Here is a 14,992-nt window from a genome sequence, read left to right on the forward strand (position 1 = left end):
TTTGTGCTGAAGAATGTCTCGACTTAAATAAAACCAACCGCAGCGAGTGAGCGACGCCTCCAGCTTAGGTTTGAGCCAACAAAACACGAACACGTAACCCATTAATTGGTTGTTGACATTGGTTTCACATCATGATTGACAGCTGAGCCCTGTTTGCGATTGATTCGTGGGCGGGACTTTGAATACCGCGGCTCCAACCCCGATCAATAACCATTGTGTCGCCTGAGGTGAATGATTGCAACTTTCTGGCTCCGTTGACCAACAAAAGATCGCAACAATGCCGCAGGAAAGGATCGGATAAAGTTGTGGCAACTTTTCAGAGCATCTAATTGAAGTATCTGACTCGATGTGCGTCCGATAGGCTGCTGTGCGGTTCATCCTCTGGGGAGCCCGACAAACAACCTGTCTCTTTGTCTCTTTCTCATTCCTGAGACGATGTCAGAGTTTGACTCGTGGGTTCGTCGGCTGTCGGATTAAGAGGCCACTGTTTTCTCTGTGAACGTCTCATTTCACTCCACTTACCAACAACATTTCTCATGACTTCGACTGACAATTACCGGATTATTTTTAGGGGCAATTATACTTTTGATGGACGTCTTGCGTGGCAGCGCTCTGTTCAAATATTGCTCCACCTTTCTGTCTGACTTCATGTTTGGAGACGCTCAGAGCCGTGGACAGAAACTAAATCAATTTCCTTGAATGCTAATTGCTAACGCTGCAGCGGTTGTAGTCCCCATGCGACCCCAGAGGTCAAACACTTGACCCCTGAAGTCCTGCTGAGATTTGCTCAGGTATAATTAGTCCTGTTAGGAGCCTTTGTGTGCCTGAATGGACTCACATAGAGCTCTGTAGACTCTCAGTCGCAGCTTCAACCAGACGGCTGTCCAACATAACCGCCACGACTCTGTAGAATTAAATGTAGGAACACGGATACTTCTTCAGTTAATCTGCATTTTTATGTCAGCAAACATTTATATAAATCTTTCATATGATGGGTAATCTCAAACATAACTTTTAGAAAACAGCACTTTTAATCAGTTTATTGATTAACTGATGATTTATTAGTTTTCTGCGCTGCAGACACGTTTACATTCCTTAAAGTAAAGAATCAATAATATCAATAATCAGCAGTACTCCTTTGTTAATTTATGTTTCGTTGTCCTAAAATGAGTCAAACATCAGTGTGTAAAACAGGTAAACTGTTTGATAACAGCTAGCTCTCAGTCACATCACATGGTCTTCCTCGGCAGACGGAGGTTGGAGGTTGTTTTAATAGTAAATAACTTTAATAATGAGTCAAGCTCATCCATGGCTTACTGCGAGGTCTCTATGAAATATGCCATGAGGCGATGAGCTGGGAAAAACCCCTCTGACACCAGCTCAGCTGATCATTAGTGAATATTTGTGGTCGCCATGTAACGCCACGTATCACGAAACTCCACCAGAGGTTGACTGAACAGCTGGATCCATCGTCACACCTACGACGTGTCGTAACACCGCTCCACCCTCCGATCTCATGACACCACAACAAATCCATACAAGTGGTAATAAGAAATTTATTTTTCAACAATTACAAAGAACAAAATATTTCAAAAGCATATTCATATGTTACATCAACTGTACAGGGATCAGATGGCGTGTGCTTTAACTCTAAATGATTCTGTAACGAGAACTAACAAAAAGAAGAAAGAAAACTAGGAATATTTAAGTAATTTGATGAAAAAATATGAAATATTCCATGTCTAGGTACAAAATAGAAAAGAGATTAAGCTGATTATGGACTGATATTATACCCTGATACAGTGTTTAGGCCTCTTTACTGTCACAAAGTCATTTACAGCAACAACAACACGACGGCATTGCCATCTTTAACAGCTAAACCTCTTGGCCTCTTTGGTTCCATGATTAGGTATAATACATTTGAACTGAGCTCAATTATGCTTCTATAAAAATAACTTCTTTTTTTTTCAATGGCAGTTTCTATGTATTTCATTTTTTTTTTACTTATTACTAGTCACGCAGCTCCTCAGTGCAAATATTCTAACAACCGTCCGCTTTGAAGAACAAGCGAAAGATTACAGTGGCAGGCAAAGTCGAGGTGAAACGTCGGGCAGAAGGCGGGAAGAGGCGAGGAGATAATAAGCGGTACCTGAACTTAAATGTGTAGCTGGTAGCCGGTGAAGCACGTAAATGAGAGCACAATGTAACGGACTCGTGAAATAACAGGTCGCTCAAACGTTTAACCTGAAAATATCAAAGTGATGTCAAAGTGACTGAAACTGTGTCTCAAAGTGTGTTTCGGTGCCGAACGGGCCATGATGGGAACTCCACAGGGACGCATTCATTTAGACACCAAAATCACTGTTCATGCATCACATTTGGGTCAAAGTTAGCCCCAGTTAGCCTCTTTTTTTAAATATTTCAGAGGTTTGAGCTGATGAAGGGAGGAAAACTAATCTTTGAAAAACCAGACGAGGAAGATTTCGAACATGTTACACGAGACGCGACTCTGCTCCGAAGAAAAACGGCAACCGAAAGCGACACATCACTTTGATTGTCTTGTACAGCAACCAAATGAAATTTTATATACTGTGTGATAACGGTTCACGACCAGTTCTCAATTAAACATGTATATGAAATATACGTAACGATCTCTCTACAAGTTGTCATCAGTTCAGCCAACACTTGATTATTCCATCTCTGCCTTTTAAAGCCAGTCCAGCAAATTTCAATAAAGGGCTCTATAGTAAAAAATGTTCCTCCGGATGGAAACCATTGCTCTACAATGAATTTTTGTTATGCTGCTACAAGAGGGGCAAAGAAAAGTGTCACTTCCAACTGCCGTCTTTGTTTCGAAGAATTTCAGAGTTTAGAAATGAATCAAATTTACTCTATATCTTCCAATGCTGTCTCCTAAAAATTAAGTTTATATGCAACTAATTTACAAGAAATATGTTCAGAAAGACTAGAAGGACTTTTTGGAAACTGTTTTAATGGTTGTCAAAACTTGAACTTTGGAGTTAGATTAAGTCTTTCTGTTGCAGTTCACCATCTACCACCAGAAACACATTTTTAATCAGACATAACCTCCTCCTGCCTCCTAACCAAAGTCCAACCTGCCCCTGCTTGCCACACTTACATTTCAAGTATTGGTGATAGTTTGTGAGAAGAGCTTAAGTTCAGCTTGTCTGGTATATACGGGTAAATACTATACATTGCATAGCTCATGCGGCACTTATTTTCTTTAGAAGGACTGTGGACAATGGTGCGCCACATCGGGCTCGTTAAAGGCATTTCAATCTGCAAGTGCTATCAAAGTGTGTGTCGGGGAGTGCCAAGCTGCACCAATATGGCAACTTTTCACTTTTTTACTGACTGAAATGAGATACGTTGAATATCTGGAAGGAATCAAACGGTCCCCTTCGAGGAGAAGCTGAATTAAGGTGAAGGGAGGTTTTACTTGCTGCAGTATCCAAACAAAGACAGATAAATGTGGGGTCCTAATACTCCATTACAGTATTTCTTCTGTGAAAGATGGTGTAGTGCTTGAAAATTAAAGAATATTTTAACTTTAATGAAACAAAGACCAACGAGGAAGGGTGGAAGTTTGGTTTCATCAAACTGAAACCTCTGAAACAGGTCACGAGATGATTAGACTTGGGAAGGTCGGTTCACACTCTTTGAAAACCTAAAGTTGAGAGTCTAAGATCAAAATCAGACTGTTTAGTGGTTCAAAGTTGATGCATGAGAAGTTTCAAGCGAAAGAAACAAGTGATTTAGAAATTTGTAGGAAACGTTCGGATGGTGACCCTCAACCTTGACGAGGCTACAGTGCTTCCTCAACAATGAAGATACATGCACACCAACGTGGAAACAAAGCTCCAAACAGTTATGATGTACCTTAGATCTCAGGTGTGACCTTTATTATTTTGTGGTGACGGTGTAACAGAAACTTTGTTGTTCATGTGTTCATGTGACGCCTGGCCAGAAGAAGTGCTGTACGTTGGTGAAGTTGGACTGGTGTATTAACATTTTCAGTGCTCGTCCCATGTGTCTGCACGCACTGCTCTTGAAAGAGGCACCCCAACCTTCGTTGTGACTCGCGTAAGGCTCCCACGCCACCTCTTCTTCTTACGTTCAAGGTTGGGTTTATGTTCTACACATGAAGAGTTTAATTCCAAAACTTCTAAACAAGTGGTACCTACTCTAACAATGATGCTGCTTCGTAAAGGCTACTAGGTTACATAAGTCGGAAACACTTTAGCAAACCAGATCCTCACGATCTCAGAGATGATGAAGACACTAAAGTGGATATTTAAAGATTTGGAAGAGAACTCTTCACGTCCCTTTGAAGGAGACTGAATCGTTTGTAGACAGATACAGTCTTCCACCAGAGAATATAACAAATATATCAACAAACATAAATATATATACAAGTTTTTGTGCAGGCATACATGAGGGTGTGTAGATATGTGTGGATGAGGTTGTGTGTGCGCATGTTTTCTCCATCGTCCATAAATATTCTGTTTCTATATTCATTTTTTGTTGTAATATTGTGAATCTGTTTACAGTTCTTCAGTTCCACCTTAAATTAACAAGAATAAAACATACTCAAGCACAGCCACACTCCTCCACGATCATGTTGGGAACGTCCCGCTTGACGATGTTGTACTCGTCGTCAAAGTAGAGCATGGACATGGTGCTAAGCTTGGTGGGAATGCAGCAGGAGTTCATAGAGCCTGGGCTCATCCCCCGCATGCGGTACTGGTTCACCACCGCTGTGTGGAAGGACGAGGCCAAACCGGGGCCGCCTGCCATGTAGGCCGGACAGTTCCCCTCGCAATAGTTCCCAAAGTAGCCTGACGGTGCGATGATCCAGTCGTTCCAGCCAATGAGCCGGAAGTCTATGTAGAACTGTTGGCGGCAGCACAGGCTGTGGCTGCCGTCGCACTCCAGCCCCCTCTTGCGGATCCGGTGTTTGTTGTCGGCCTGCCGCGCCTGCACCACCAGGAAGGGCCGGTGGGACTCGTCGTTGTGGTTGAGCAGGATAGGCATGACGCCCTCCGCCTCGCAGCCCTCGCAACGTACGTCTAGGTTCTGGCGCCGGTCGCCCTTCTCAAACACCAACCGGACAGCGTCGGTCAGCATGAAGGTGTGCCAGCCGCTGCGCTTCAGCTCCACCCGTTTCTCCACCAGGTTCCACTTGCTGCCGAGGCCGGGCTCCTGGTAGTACACCTTCACCGTCACCTTCCGCCTCGGGCGCACCTCCAGAGGAGACGGCAGCAGCTTGAAGTAGAGCCAGAGGGTGGCCTGTGTCACGTACAGATTCTGGTTGCCCTCGTTGGAGATCAGGAAGAACAGGCTGGACTTGGACGTCACCACGTCATCTGAGGAACAAACACATCACAGGGTTTGATTATTAATAAAGTAACCTGAGGAACAAAGACATCTGTGCCGTGTTCCCAAGCAACCACCAAAAAGACATTTAAATCAGGTGAACAGTTGTCAGATGTCAGCTCTTCCCTATTGGAACAGTTTGAAGACCAGACGGTTGCAAAGGGGATTGAGTACCGAGGAGGGGGGTAAAGTTGGGAACAGCTTAAAGTAAGACAACAGGCCTCGGCCTCCCCTCAGTTCAGGGTGGCAGCACAGATCCTGCGGACTGTGACAGGAAGGCGTTGGGCGCTGGGCCACTTGGCCTTCGAATCAGCCCAAATATGAGACGGTGTGGGTGGGGGTGGGAGCTTAAGAGAGCCACGCACAAAGGTTCAAAGGCTTCGTGTTGAATGCTGCCTGAAAATGAGATCTTATGGAGCCTAACTGTCCTCACAATGAGGCCTGAGACCACGTCGACGTCGGCCAGGCAGCAACGGGAGATGCAGCAACAAACTGGAAGAATGAAGACGCAAGAGAAAGCATTTACATGACATTAGCTGCTCCTCCAAATGGTCAGAGGCTTTTTATTTGTTTGGAAGGATTCAAACTCAAAATCAGTCAACATCTTTCAACATCTACAATCAAGTCAGAGATAAGTTCAGCTTTCCCACAACTCCTGAATACCAGAGGCTGAAAGGCCAAAAGAAAAGATTCTTTCTGTGTATTTGCAATTCATCTCTTCATTTATTGGCCGTGTGGGTTCCATCCTGTCTTTCTGCAAGCCAGTGCTCCCATTAAGGGAGGATAAAGTTTTGATCTTGAGCGGAGACATGTAAATATCTTGAGAGTACTCCCGAGTAATTGATGGTGTGATGAAACAGGACGCGGCACACTCAGGACCTGAAGCAACAGCCTCCTAAATCTGCTGTGTTTTACATTTTAGGCATTTCATCTTGAGATGCTTACAGAGCTGCTACCTCTGATTTGAAATCCACGATGGTGGAGCATGAAGCTGAGCCAGAGACTCATGGAGCAGCTGATTGACAGCAGACCTCAACCTCCTGAGAGAAACTGAGGTTGTCAGTTTGTGAGAAGGCCGGCCGATGAACTCTTTGTGTCTTCAAACGTTTCATGAATCAGCTGCAGCTCACATCAGTACTCTTCATATCAAAGATGAGTCAAAGTTTTCGAGGTTTCTGACGATCAAAGCGAGCCTCGGCATGTGTTACCTCATCCGTCATGAGACGAGGTAATCTCCGAGCCATTACTCAGCAGCGTGGATGTCAGATCACACACTGCTGCTGCACAAACCTGCAGATTACAGCGCCGCCATCAACGCACAGACAAAGGTGAGGCCGGGCTGCAGGTGCAGACTTCACAGGCTGTTCGTCTGTCATCACGTTTTTCTCGCTCACGTCTTCGGGATCAAAGCGACACGTGGAACACAAACGGACGCTGGGCAGGAGGAGGGTCCGCCCTCCAGCGACATCCAGGAGGAGTTAATTGACGTTTGAGAGCGAATTCATTCGTCACAGACGAGCAGCTGCATTGTCTGCGATGGTAATGAGGAGGTGGTGGACTCCTCACATGAACTCCTCCGTGATCGCCCGACTGTTATCTGCCGACGGTGATCAACGGAAAGTGTCAAAACACGACGTATTTATAATAAAGTCATCGTTTAAAGAAAAGGCGGCAGCTGGTCCGCTCGGCCGACGGTACATCGGACAAATATTTAGGTTTCGATTTCTTTGTGGTGACAAATGTTTAGTGAGGAATAACAGGCAGATAAATAAAGCACTGAGTCACCGCCACGCTCCGATCCCAACATCAGCAGGAAAGCGACAAATTTTACCGACAATAAAAACCTTAAAAACCTGCCGCTGTTTTTTTTCTTCTGCTGACTGTCGTCCAATGAAACGACTCGACGCGAGCTGCTTCTCTTCTCTAAGAACAGATGATTTCTCTGAGAAAAATCTGCAAAGCTTCGTCACATCAGCGACCTTCAAGGTCACTGAGATCATTTCAGCGACGACGATAAATAAATATTCAACATGTCTCGTCTGTTTTTATTCATGTCAGGGAAATAAAAAGATTTCAAACTCTGATTTACAGAAGAAACTAAATGAAAACTAAAGATGAGAAATGTGGAACAAACTAAATCAGAGTTCAACATGAACAGACGTCCACTTAGCAGCTCGTTCAGGAGCTTTTGTTCACGTTACAGGATCTTCATCAGCAGCTGATGAAGATCACACGATACGAGCGAAAGCTCCGAGTACGGAGACTGTAAGACATCGCTGTGATGTAACAAACCGAGTCGCTCACACACACACACACACACACACACACACACACACACACACTGTGAATTCTAATGGGGTGCCGGGCTGCAGGGTTCAGCCCGTCAATCTGCATTCAGGCTGCACGACGGCCGACACAAAAGCTCTGACCTTATACTGAGGGGACTGATTCAACACAGCCCTGCCATGTCACACACACACACACACACACACACACACACACACACTCTCCTGGATGTAGATGTATACGCCAACGCAGACACTCGTACACACACACACACAGTGAAGAAAACATCAATAACACACACAAAGACGCACATAAAGACATGACAGGCGCACAAAGGCTCCAATACTACGACCCGAACAGTCACATGACATGGCGAACACGCTGGCGTGAAGCAGCCAGTTGTTCATGTGGAGAGTAGATGTTTCCACCGAGCGCGGCCGCCGCCTCTGCCGCTGCCGCCGCCGCCCGAGCGGCCAGGCGCACATGGGCGGAGCAGGTGGTGGTTGATCGCTTCCAGCCCGGCTCCTTGTCGCCGTGCCACGTCCCTGCTGACAGCCGCTCAGCGCCGCTCACCGAGCCAACTGGCAGGCACGGCGCCGAGGTGGAAGGTCTGCAACACAGCGGCCACAGAGAGAAACAGCTGAGACTAAAAGGCTCCCAGCGGGGAGCGAACCTCTGCCACACCGAGCCGGGCTGTTTTCGAGGAACGCCAACACAACACTGGGGGAGACGCCAGGAGGCCCAGATGTCCCATTTTCTCTCTGGCACATGAACGCAGCCTGGCTGAAGGTTGTAAATTACAGCTCCCAAAGTGAGTTTGAACGCAGCACGCCAACAACACAAACTTTGATTCAGAGGCTCGACAGGAAGTGACGCACTGCAGGTACAACAGCAGCCTGCTTTTATTTTGGCGGGGTTTCAGGCCCCTGGATCAACATCTGTTCAACATCAGCATGTTCCCTCACACACACACACACACACACACACACACACACACACACAGTGAACTTAAATGTGACTCAGTTCAAAGTGAATTTGCGGGTCCTTCACGCACCTTTCTCCGCAAAGCTGATGATCTCCGAGCTCTCCTCCAGCACCTCGTTGCTCATCGGGTGTCCGTCCAGGTTGGGGATCTCCACCCTCCCATCCTCACGCACCTTCCCGGCGTGGAGCTTCCGCAGCGCCGTCACCATGGCCGCCCTCGAGACCGGGTGCGTGATGTTGGGCCTCTCCCGCATCTGTAGCCTGCTCAGGATGTGCCTCTTCACCGCCTCCAGGAAGTCCACGTTCAGCCGGCCCGACTCGGGGTCCTCCGGCTGTGCCACGCCGCACGACGCGCAGGTATCCTTGGACGCCGTGTGCGCCTCCGCCTCGGTCCCGGGCGCAGCGGTGCAGCGGATGGAGAGGACGCAAGCCACGAAGAGTGCTAGTCTGAGGAGCCAGCTACTCATTTTCCGTCTGAGGAGGAGTAGAAGCACTCGGTTCCCTCTTGTGTCAGAGTTCAGATCCTAAAAACAAAGATGAGGCTCACAGATCCGCTCAGCCTCGAGCTGTCTCCATGCGTAACGGCGCTCTGACGCACTCTCTCTGTCCACAGTAACTCGATGAAGATGTGCAGGAGATGTTTTTATTACATTGTTTTATGGTTGTCTTTGGTCATTGTCAGCAGCCTGTCAGCGGCGGGAAGCAGAGTCCGGTTATTCCGGTTCGTGTGGACTGCAAGTTTGGAGCGTGTTCACGCGGACAGCATCACCTCTGTCATGGTTTGTTTTCAGCATCAGCCCAGCTGGAAGTCTCCCAGGAACATACTCCACACTCCGACAAGAACCGAGCCCGAACGCTGAGGGGACATGGTGAAAGTTCACTCCATCAGTGTGCTCCTCAGGAAACTCTTCAGCATCCTCACAGACGTGTCAGGCGGGGCTCGTGACTCCCGGTGTGCTGCTGCCGGAGTGCCGATGCGCAATTAAGAAGAAGAAGATGATGATGAAGGTGATGATGAGGATGATGATGATGAGGTGGAGGCGGAGGAGGAGAAGGAGGAGGAGGAGAGGAGGAGGGAGGTGTGCCAGTGAGCGCACCGAGGAGCGTTTCCATTCTGGCGTCTGAGACTCGGAGCCGCCACACACCGAAAAGTTTTATATACAGGGGGGGTGCAAAGCAGGCGGGCGGGGCTTAGAGGAGAGAGAGCGAGAGGGGGGCGGTGTCAATGCAACTCCCACTGAAGACACAGAAACACCACCCGGACAGAAGAGGAGTCAAATGTGAAGCACGAAAAGACAAGAATAAAGTCAAGATGAGTCCATGCCACAACCTGCAGTTCCTCTAACGTCCACCTGAGGCTGGCTCCAGAAGTGAGTCAGTCTCCATAAGTCCCCATGTTAGACAGCAGAAATAAACATGTTTACAGCCTGGTACAAAAAACAGTTTTGGTCTCTGTAGCTAATTTCCCCGTTCATGACAACTGTACTGAGGGTGAATTTATATACAACTCACCTGTTCACATTATATTAAGGCTTAAAGTTAGGCAGGATAATGACTGACAGGTGATATTAAGACTTAAAGTCCTGCAGCCTGTTTCAGGCTGATTCTCTAAACAAACAGTTTCTCTCCATGCTGATCATCAAGACGACGTCCGAGCATGCAAACTGAGCATGTCTATTCAAATCCACACGATCCTCGACAGCTCGGCCTGACGGGTGTCTCCAGTTTGAGACGTCCGGACATTTGTTAGTAAAAACTGCAAAAAACAAATGAACTGAGTCACAAACAGAGACGATGAGCTGAGGCGACCTTTGACCTCTGAGCTGCTGATTATCATAGGACAACAACAAGGTGAGGTGTAGAGACAGGTGAGCTCTGCTCTCTTCAGTTTTATTGAAATCACGTCCACAGAGTCAGAACACGAGCTGCTGCTGCTGTTTGGGCCAAAACGTGGATTTAAAAGTTTCCACAGAAACTGTGTGTCACATTTAATGAAGTCAGAGAGCCCAAAGACAAAACACTCAACACAACTTAAATCACTCAGAGGACGCTCAGTGTGTGAGCTGCACAAAGTGATGAAAGAGCGCCACCTTTGGTCCAAACACCGGAACTACACGCAGCTGCTGCAGCTGCACGTGACCTCTGATAACCTGAAACAACCAGAATAAAATAAAAAATGAACTGTGATCATGTTTGCAGCTGTCTGATCATTTAAAGAAAGAATATGAAACATTTTCTGATCCAGCATCTCTGACATTATATTATTACTATAATTATTATTATATATAAGAGAATTTTGACCCGTTTCTTTGTTTTATATAATTATAAATTAAATATTTGTGTGTTTGGACAAAACAAAACATTTAAAGACGTCACTTTAAAAAATAAATCCTTACGGGTTTTATTATATGTTTATATTAGGGAAGACATAAATAAATAAATGCATAAATAAAATAAAAAATAAGTAATTTAAAAATATAAAATAAATAAATTCAAAAATAAATAAATAAATAAACGGACAGATAAGGAATTCCGTGACGTCACATCCTGAACGTGCAGAGAGGAGGGAAACATTAGGATGTATCACTCCGCGTCTGTTTCCGGTGTTCGCCTCACTGTAGTTTAAAGAAAAAAGTAACGAAAAGCTTCGTGTAACGTAAAATACCAACACTGGTGTGAGTGAGTATTTAAATCCTAAAGTAATTAGAGTATCAGTCTGCGTCATGTCTTTATAACGTGCCGTCTGTGGCTGTATTTCAGCCAACCGTTAAATCCGTTGCCCTGGTAACGGCCACGCTAACGGCCGGAGTGACGCCTCCTCTCGCGCGCACACGATCTTCGTCTGAGTCCGGGTACAAGCTGGGGCGGCGGCGGCGAGTCTCCCGGTCAACTCGGTAAAAGTTGAGTTGTGTGTCGGTGTATGGCGGATTTCTCAGCGCGCGACAGTCAAACACGTTAGCAGGTGAGTTACGTAACTTGTTTCCGGTGGCTTAACCCACCGGAGACGTTTTTAACGGCCGTTTGTCGGTGAACTCCTCCCGGGGGGAGAACGCGTTATCTACCGCTGGCTAGCTATCGGTGTCTGTGACTGATTCTCCGAGCAGCCAATGGGAGCAGCGGTACGCACGACTTCATCCAATCAGAGGCGGGTTTGAGGCTGAAGGCGGGAACCGGTGTGTGTGGAGTGTATAAAGTTGTGAGGAAGCTGGAGGAGTGTTGACAGTTCCTCTTTCAGCGGCAGCAGCCATGTTGACCGTTTATCTTTATTACTTTGACTTCCCGCTCTTTTTACTTTGACTTCCCGCTCTTATTACTTTGACTTCCCGCTCTTACTCCGGCTGGCGGCCTGAAGCGACATGTTCCACCCGCATGTCGGTGTCCTTCCGGCGGCAGCCCGCACTGAAGGCACGCCGTGAAAGGTCACTGACAGGCGGGCTCGGTCCAGCTGCTGCCCGGCACCGTGTTTACACTGGCTGCTTATCACAGGCTGTGCCTCCACCCTCCACCTCTGCTCTGTCTTCAAGGTGTTTCAGGAGTCCTGGAAAACCTGGAGCACAGTCAAATGTCAGGTTAATGTCCTGGAAAATGATTCCAGCAGCTGTCAGTGAGATGAGCAGAGGAGCCTAAAACCAGGTGAAGTCTGCGGAGTCAGAGACAGGTCACAGACACTGACTAACGAGCCGTCTGTTAACGAGTAACATCAGTGACTCCACAAACGAGCAGGAACTCACAACACACAGCGATGACACACAACAACAACAACAACAACAACATCATGCACAGCTGGAAACATAATAAACATTCAACTAAACGTATATCTATCTGTCTCTGCTGGTCCCTGCTGGTCCCTGCTGGTCTCTGCTGGTCCCTGCTTGTCTCCGCTGATCTCCGCTGGTCCCTGCTGGTCTCTGCTGGTCCCTGCAGGCCAGAACCATGGCCTCCGGTAAGAACAAGAACCAGACCTCCCTGGCTCTCCATAAGGTGATCATGGTGGGCAGCGGCGGCGTGGGAAAGTCCGCCCTCACACTGCAGTTCATGTACGACGAGGTGAGACTTCAGCACTACGTTTCCCATGAGCCCTCGCTGTTTCTGCGTTCCGTCACATAACCGCTGTTCTCCTCTCAGTTCGTGGAGGACTACGAGCCCACCAAGGCCGACAGCTACAGGAAGAAGGTGGTGCTGGACGGCGAGGACGTTCAGATCGACATCCTGGACACGGCGGGGCAGGAGGACTACGCCGCCATCAGAGACAACTACTTCCGCAGCGGGGAGGGCTTCCTGCTCGTCTTCTCCATCACCGAGCACGAGTCCTTCACCGCCACGTCCGAGTTCAGGTTGGTTTGCTCTCCGCCTGCGTCTCCTGTTCTTTAACAGGTGGAGGTAACGTGGTGTTTGTGTGCAGGGAGCAGATCCTCAGGGTGAAGGAGGAGGAGGCCATCCCTCTGCTGCTGGTCGGGAACAAGTCGGACCTGGAGGAGCGCCGGCAGGTCTCTGCCGACGAGGCCACGGGCAAGGCCGGAGAGTGGGGGGTGCAGTACGTGGAGACGTCGGCCAAGACGAGGGCCAACGTGGACAAGGTACGCAACCACGACAATGATGTCCACCTGTCTCGTGTCTCTCAGGTGTTAACGTTGTCCACCTGTCTCGTGTCTCTCAGGTGTTCTTCGACCTGATGCGGGAGGTCCGTAAGAAGAAGATGTCGGAGAGCAAAGGCCAGAACGGGCCGAGCGGGAAGAAGAAGAAGAAGCCGTGCTGCATCCTTTAACCTCGAGGTGACGGCCGAGGTGACAAAGTGCCAAACCCGAGCAGCAGCCAGACGGACTGATCCGAACTGAAACACTCACTTCATCCACACCTGGCGGCTCCGCGCTCACACCTGCACGTTGAATTCACACCACAACAAGTATTTCTGTCCACATGTATGAACACGTGTTCGAGGTCACTCCATCACTGCGTCTGTCTGTCGTCTGGTACTTTCCTGTTTCTGCTTCCTCTTTATGTGGCCAGAAGTATGTGGACACTGAGCCAGCCGGCTCAGGTCATAACCAATATCTGTATTATAATAATGCATCAAATCAACCTCCAGACAATGATCAGCTGCTCCTCACGGACACGAAACACAGACGCTGTCAGACTAACCGAGGAGGTGGTGGAGCCCAAACACGGAGTTAATAAAAAGAGTGATGCTGTGTTAACATTAGTGTTTGGACAGAGGTGTCCACATACTTATGGCCATAAACTACATGTTCATGTGTTCGTTCTTTGCCTTCATCGTTCTGTTCAGAAGTTCAGCTGCAGCGCCGGAGATGAGAAACAGATCCGGATCACGGATACGTAATCACGTAATCGTCGTTATAATCATATAAAACTTATAGAACATAATAAATGATCACGCTGTAAATATTATAACAGTATTGTTGTGTAAAACAAGTTTGATTTATTTATAACGTGAAAATATCTGATAACATGTAATTACGTTAACGTAACGTGTCATTAAGATTTTTATGTTATTACCTGAAACTTTAAATGTTTAATAACAAGAAAAGTTTCTTGTAACGTGAAAACATCGTCATAACAAAGTTTAAAGTTCTAACGAGTTTGTACGTTCTCATAACTTGATATGTCTTACGTTCTAACGCTGGTCTGTCTCTTCGCCGGCGTGTCCGCTCTGGGCTTCCGTACTCCTGAATGTTTTGAGTTTTCTGTGTGATGGCAGACTCGACGTGAGCTGAAGGATCGTCGGTCGGTCCGGACGCTCATGTGACTTTTTGTGCCTTAAAAACTCGTTTGTGCTGGTTTTTATTTCCGTCTGTCTCACATTCCTGATATATATGATGGATAACTATGTAACGACGACACTTCCAGACACTCCTTTTGTATGAAAGCTTTATTCTTCACTTCCCTGACGAACACAAATATAATTTATAATCAAGTTTAAAGGGAACGGACTATTTAAATCACTGATCAGGAGCTTTGTATTTCTGCTCTGGAGGGACTCGTGGTGTTTGTGTGGTCGGCCGCGGACAGACTCAGCGGTTTGATAATTAAACAGAGTCTGACGGACGCGTGGCCTGTTTTTAATGAGTCGCATCCATCAAACATGTCGAACAGCATGGAAACGTTCTTACAAGTCCGAGGAACCAAAGGTAACACAGAGACGTTTTACTCAACATGCAGAAATGTGATGTTTGTCTGTGATTCTCCATGAAGATGTACCCAACAAACAAACTTCAGAGCTCGGTTCTATATTTAATATTAAAGAATCTGTAATTAAACGAGCTTTTTATGGGTTGAATTTGTGAAACTTGCTCGTTAAAACAATCAA

At 47.1% G+C, this 14,992-nt stretch overlaps 2 protein-coding genes across 4 annotated transcripts; one reads left to right on the plus strand and one right to left on the minus strand.

Annotated features, from left to right (window-relative positions):
• Nucleotides 1–1,536: 1,536 nt before the first annotated feature.
• LOC104931304 (inhibin beta B chain) lies at nucleotides 1,537–9,807 on the minus strand. Its single transcript, XM_010746279.3, has 2 exons — nucleotides 8,738–9,807; nucleotides 1,537–5,387 (listed from the first exon to the last, which is right to left on the minus strand). The coding sequence occupies exons 1-2, from the start codon at nucleotides 9,132–9,134 to the stop codon at nucleotides 4,612–4,614; spliced, it is 1,173 nt and encodes a 390-aa protein (XP_010744581.1). The 5' UTR covers nucleotides 9,135–9,807; the 3' UTR covers nucleotides 1,537–4,611.
• Nucleotides 9,808–11,475: 1,668 nt separating this feature from the next.
• Nucleotides 11,476–14,943, plus strand: LOC104931303 (ras-related protein ralB-A). Of its 3 annotated transcripts, XM_027291433.1 has the most exons (6): nucleotides 11,487–11,629; nucleotides 12,192–12,300; nucleotides 12,592–12,714; nucleotides 12,793–13,001; nucleotides 13,070–13,244; nucleotides 13,325–14,943. In XM_027291433.1, exons 3-6 carry the CDS (start codon nucleotides 12,601–12,603, stop codon nucleotides 13,430–13,432), a joined length of 606 nt encoding a protein of 201 aa, XP_027147234.1. In that variant the 5' UTR covers nucleotides 11,487–11,629; nucleotides 12,192–12,300; nucleotides 12,592–12,600; the 3' UTR covers nucleotides 13,433–14,943. The 3 variants fall into 3 exon arrangements, with proteins under 3 accessions (XP_010744579.1, XP_027147234.1, XP_019132335.1); XM_010746277.3 differs by lacking the exon at nucleotides 12,192–12,300 and having other exon boundaries at nucleotides 11,476–11,629; XM_019276790.2 differs by lacking the exon at nucleotides 12,192–12,300 and having other exon boundaries at nucleotides 12,573–12,714.
• Nucleotides 14,944–14,992: the final 49 nt, after the last annotated feature.

The sequence above is a fragment of the Larimichthys crocea genome, chromosome XIX, assembly GCF_000972845.2.
Source record: "Larimichthys crocea isolate SSNF chromosome XIX, L_crocea_2.0, whole genome shotgun sequence".
Lineage (NCBI taxonomy): Eukaryota > Metazoa > Chordata > Actinopteri > Sciaenidae > Larimichthys > Larimichthys crocea.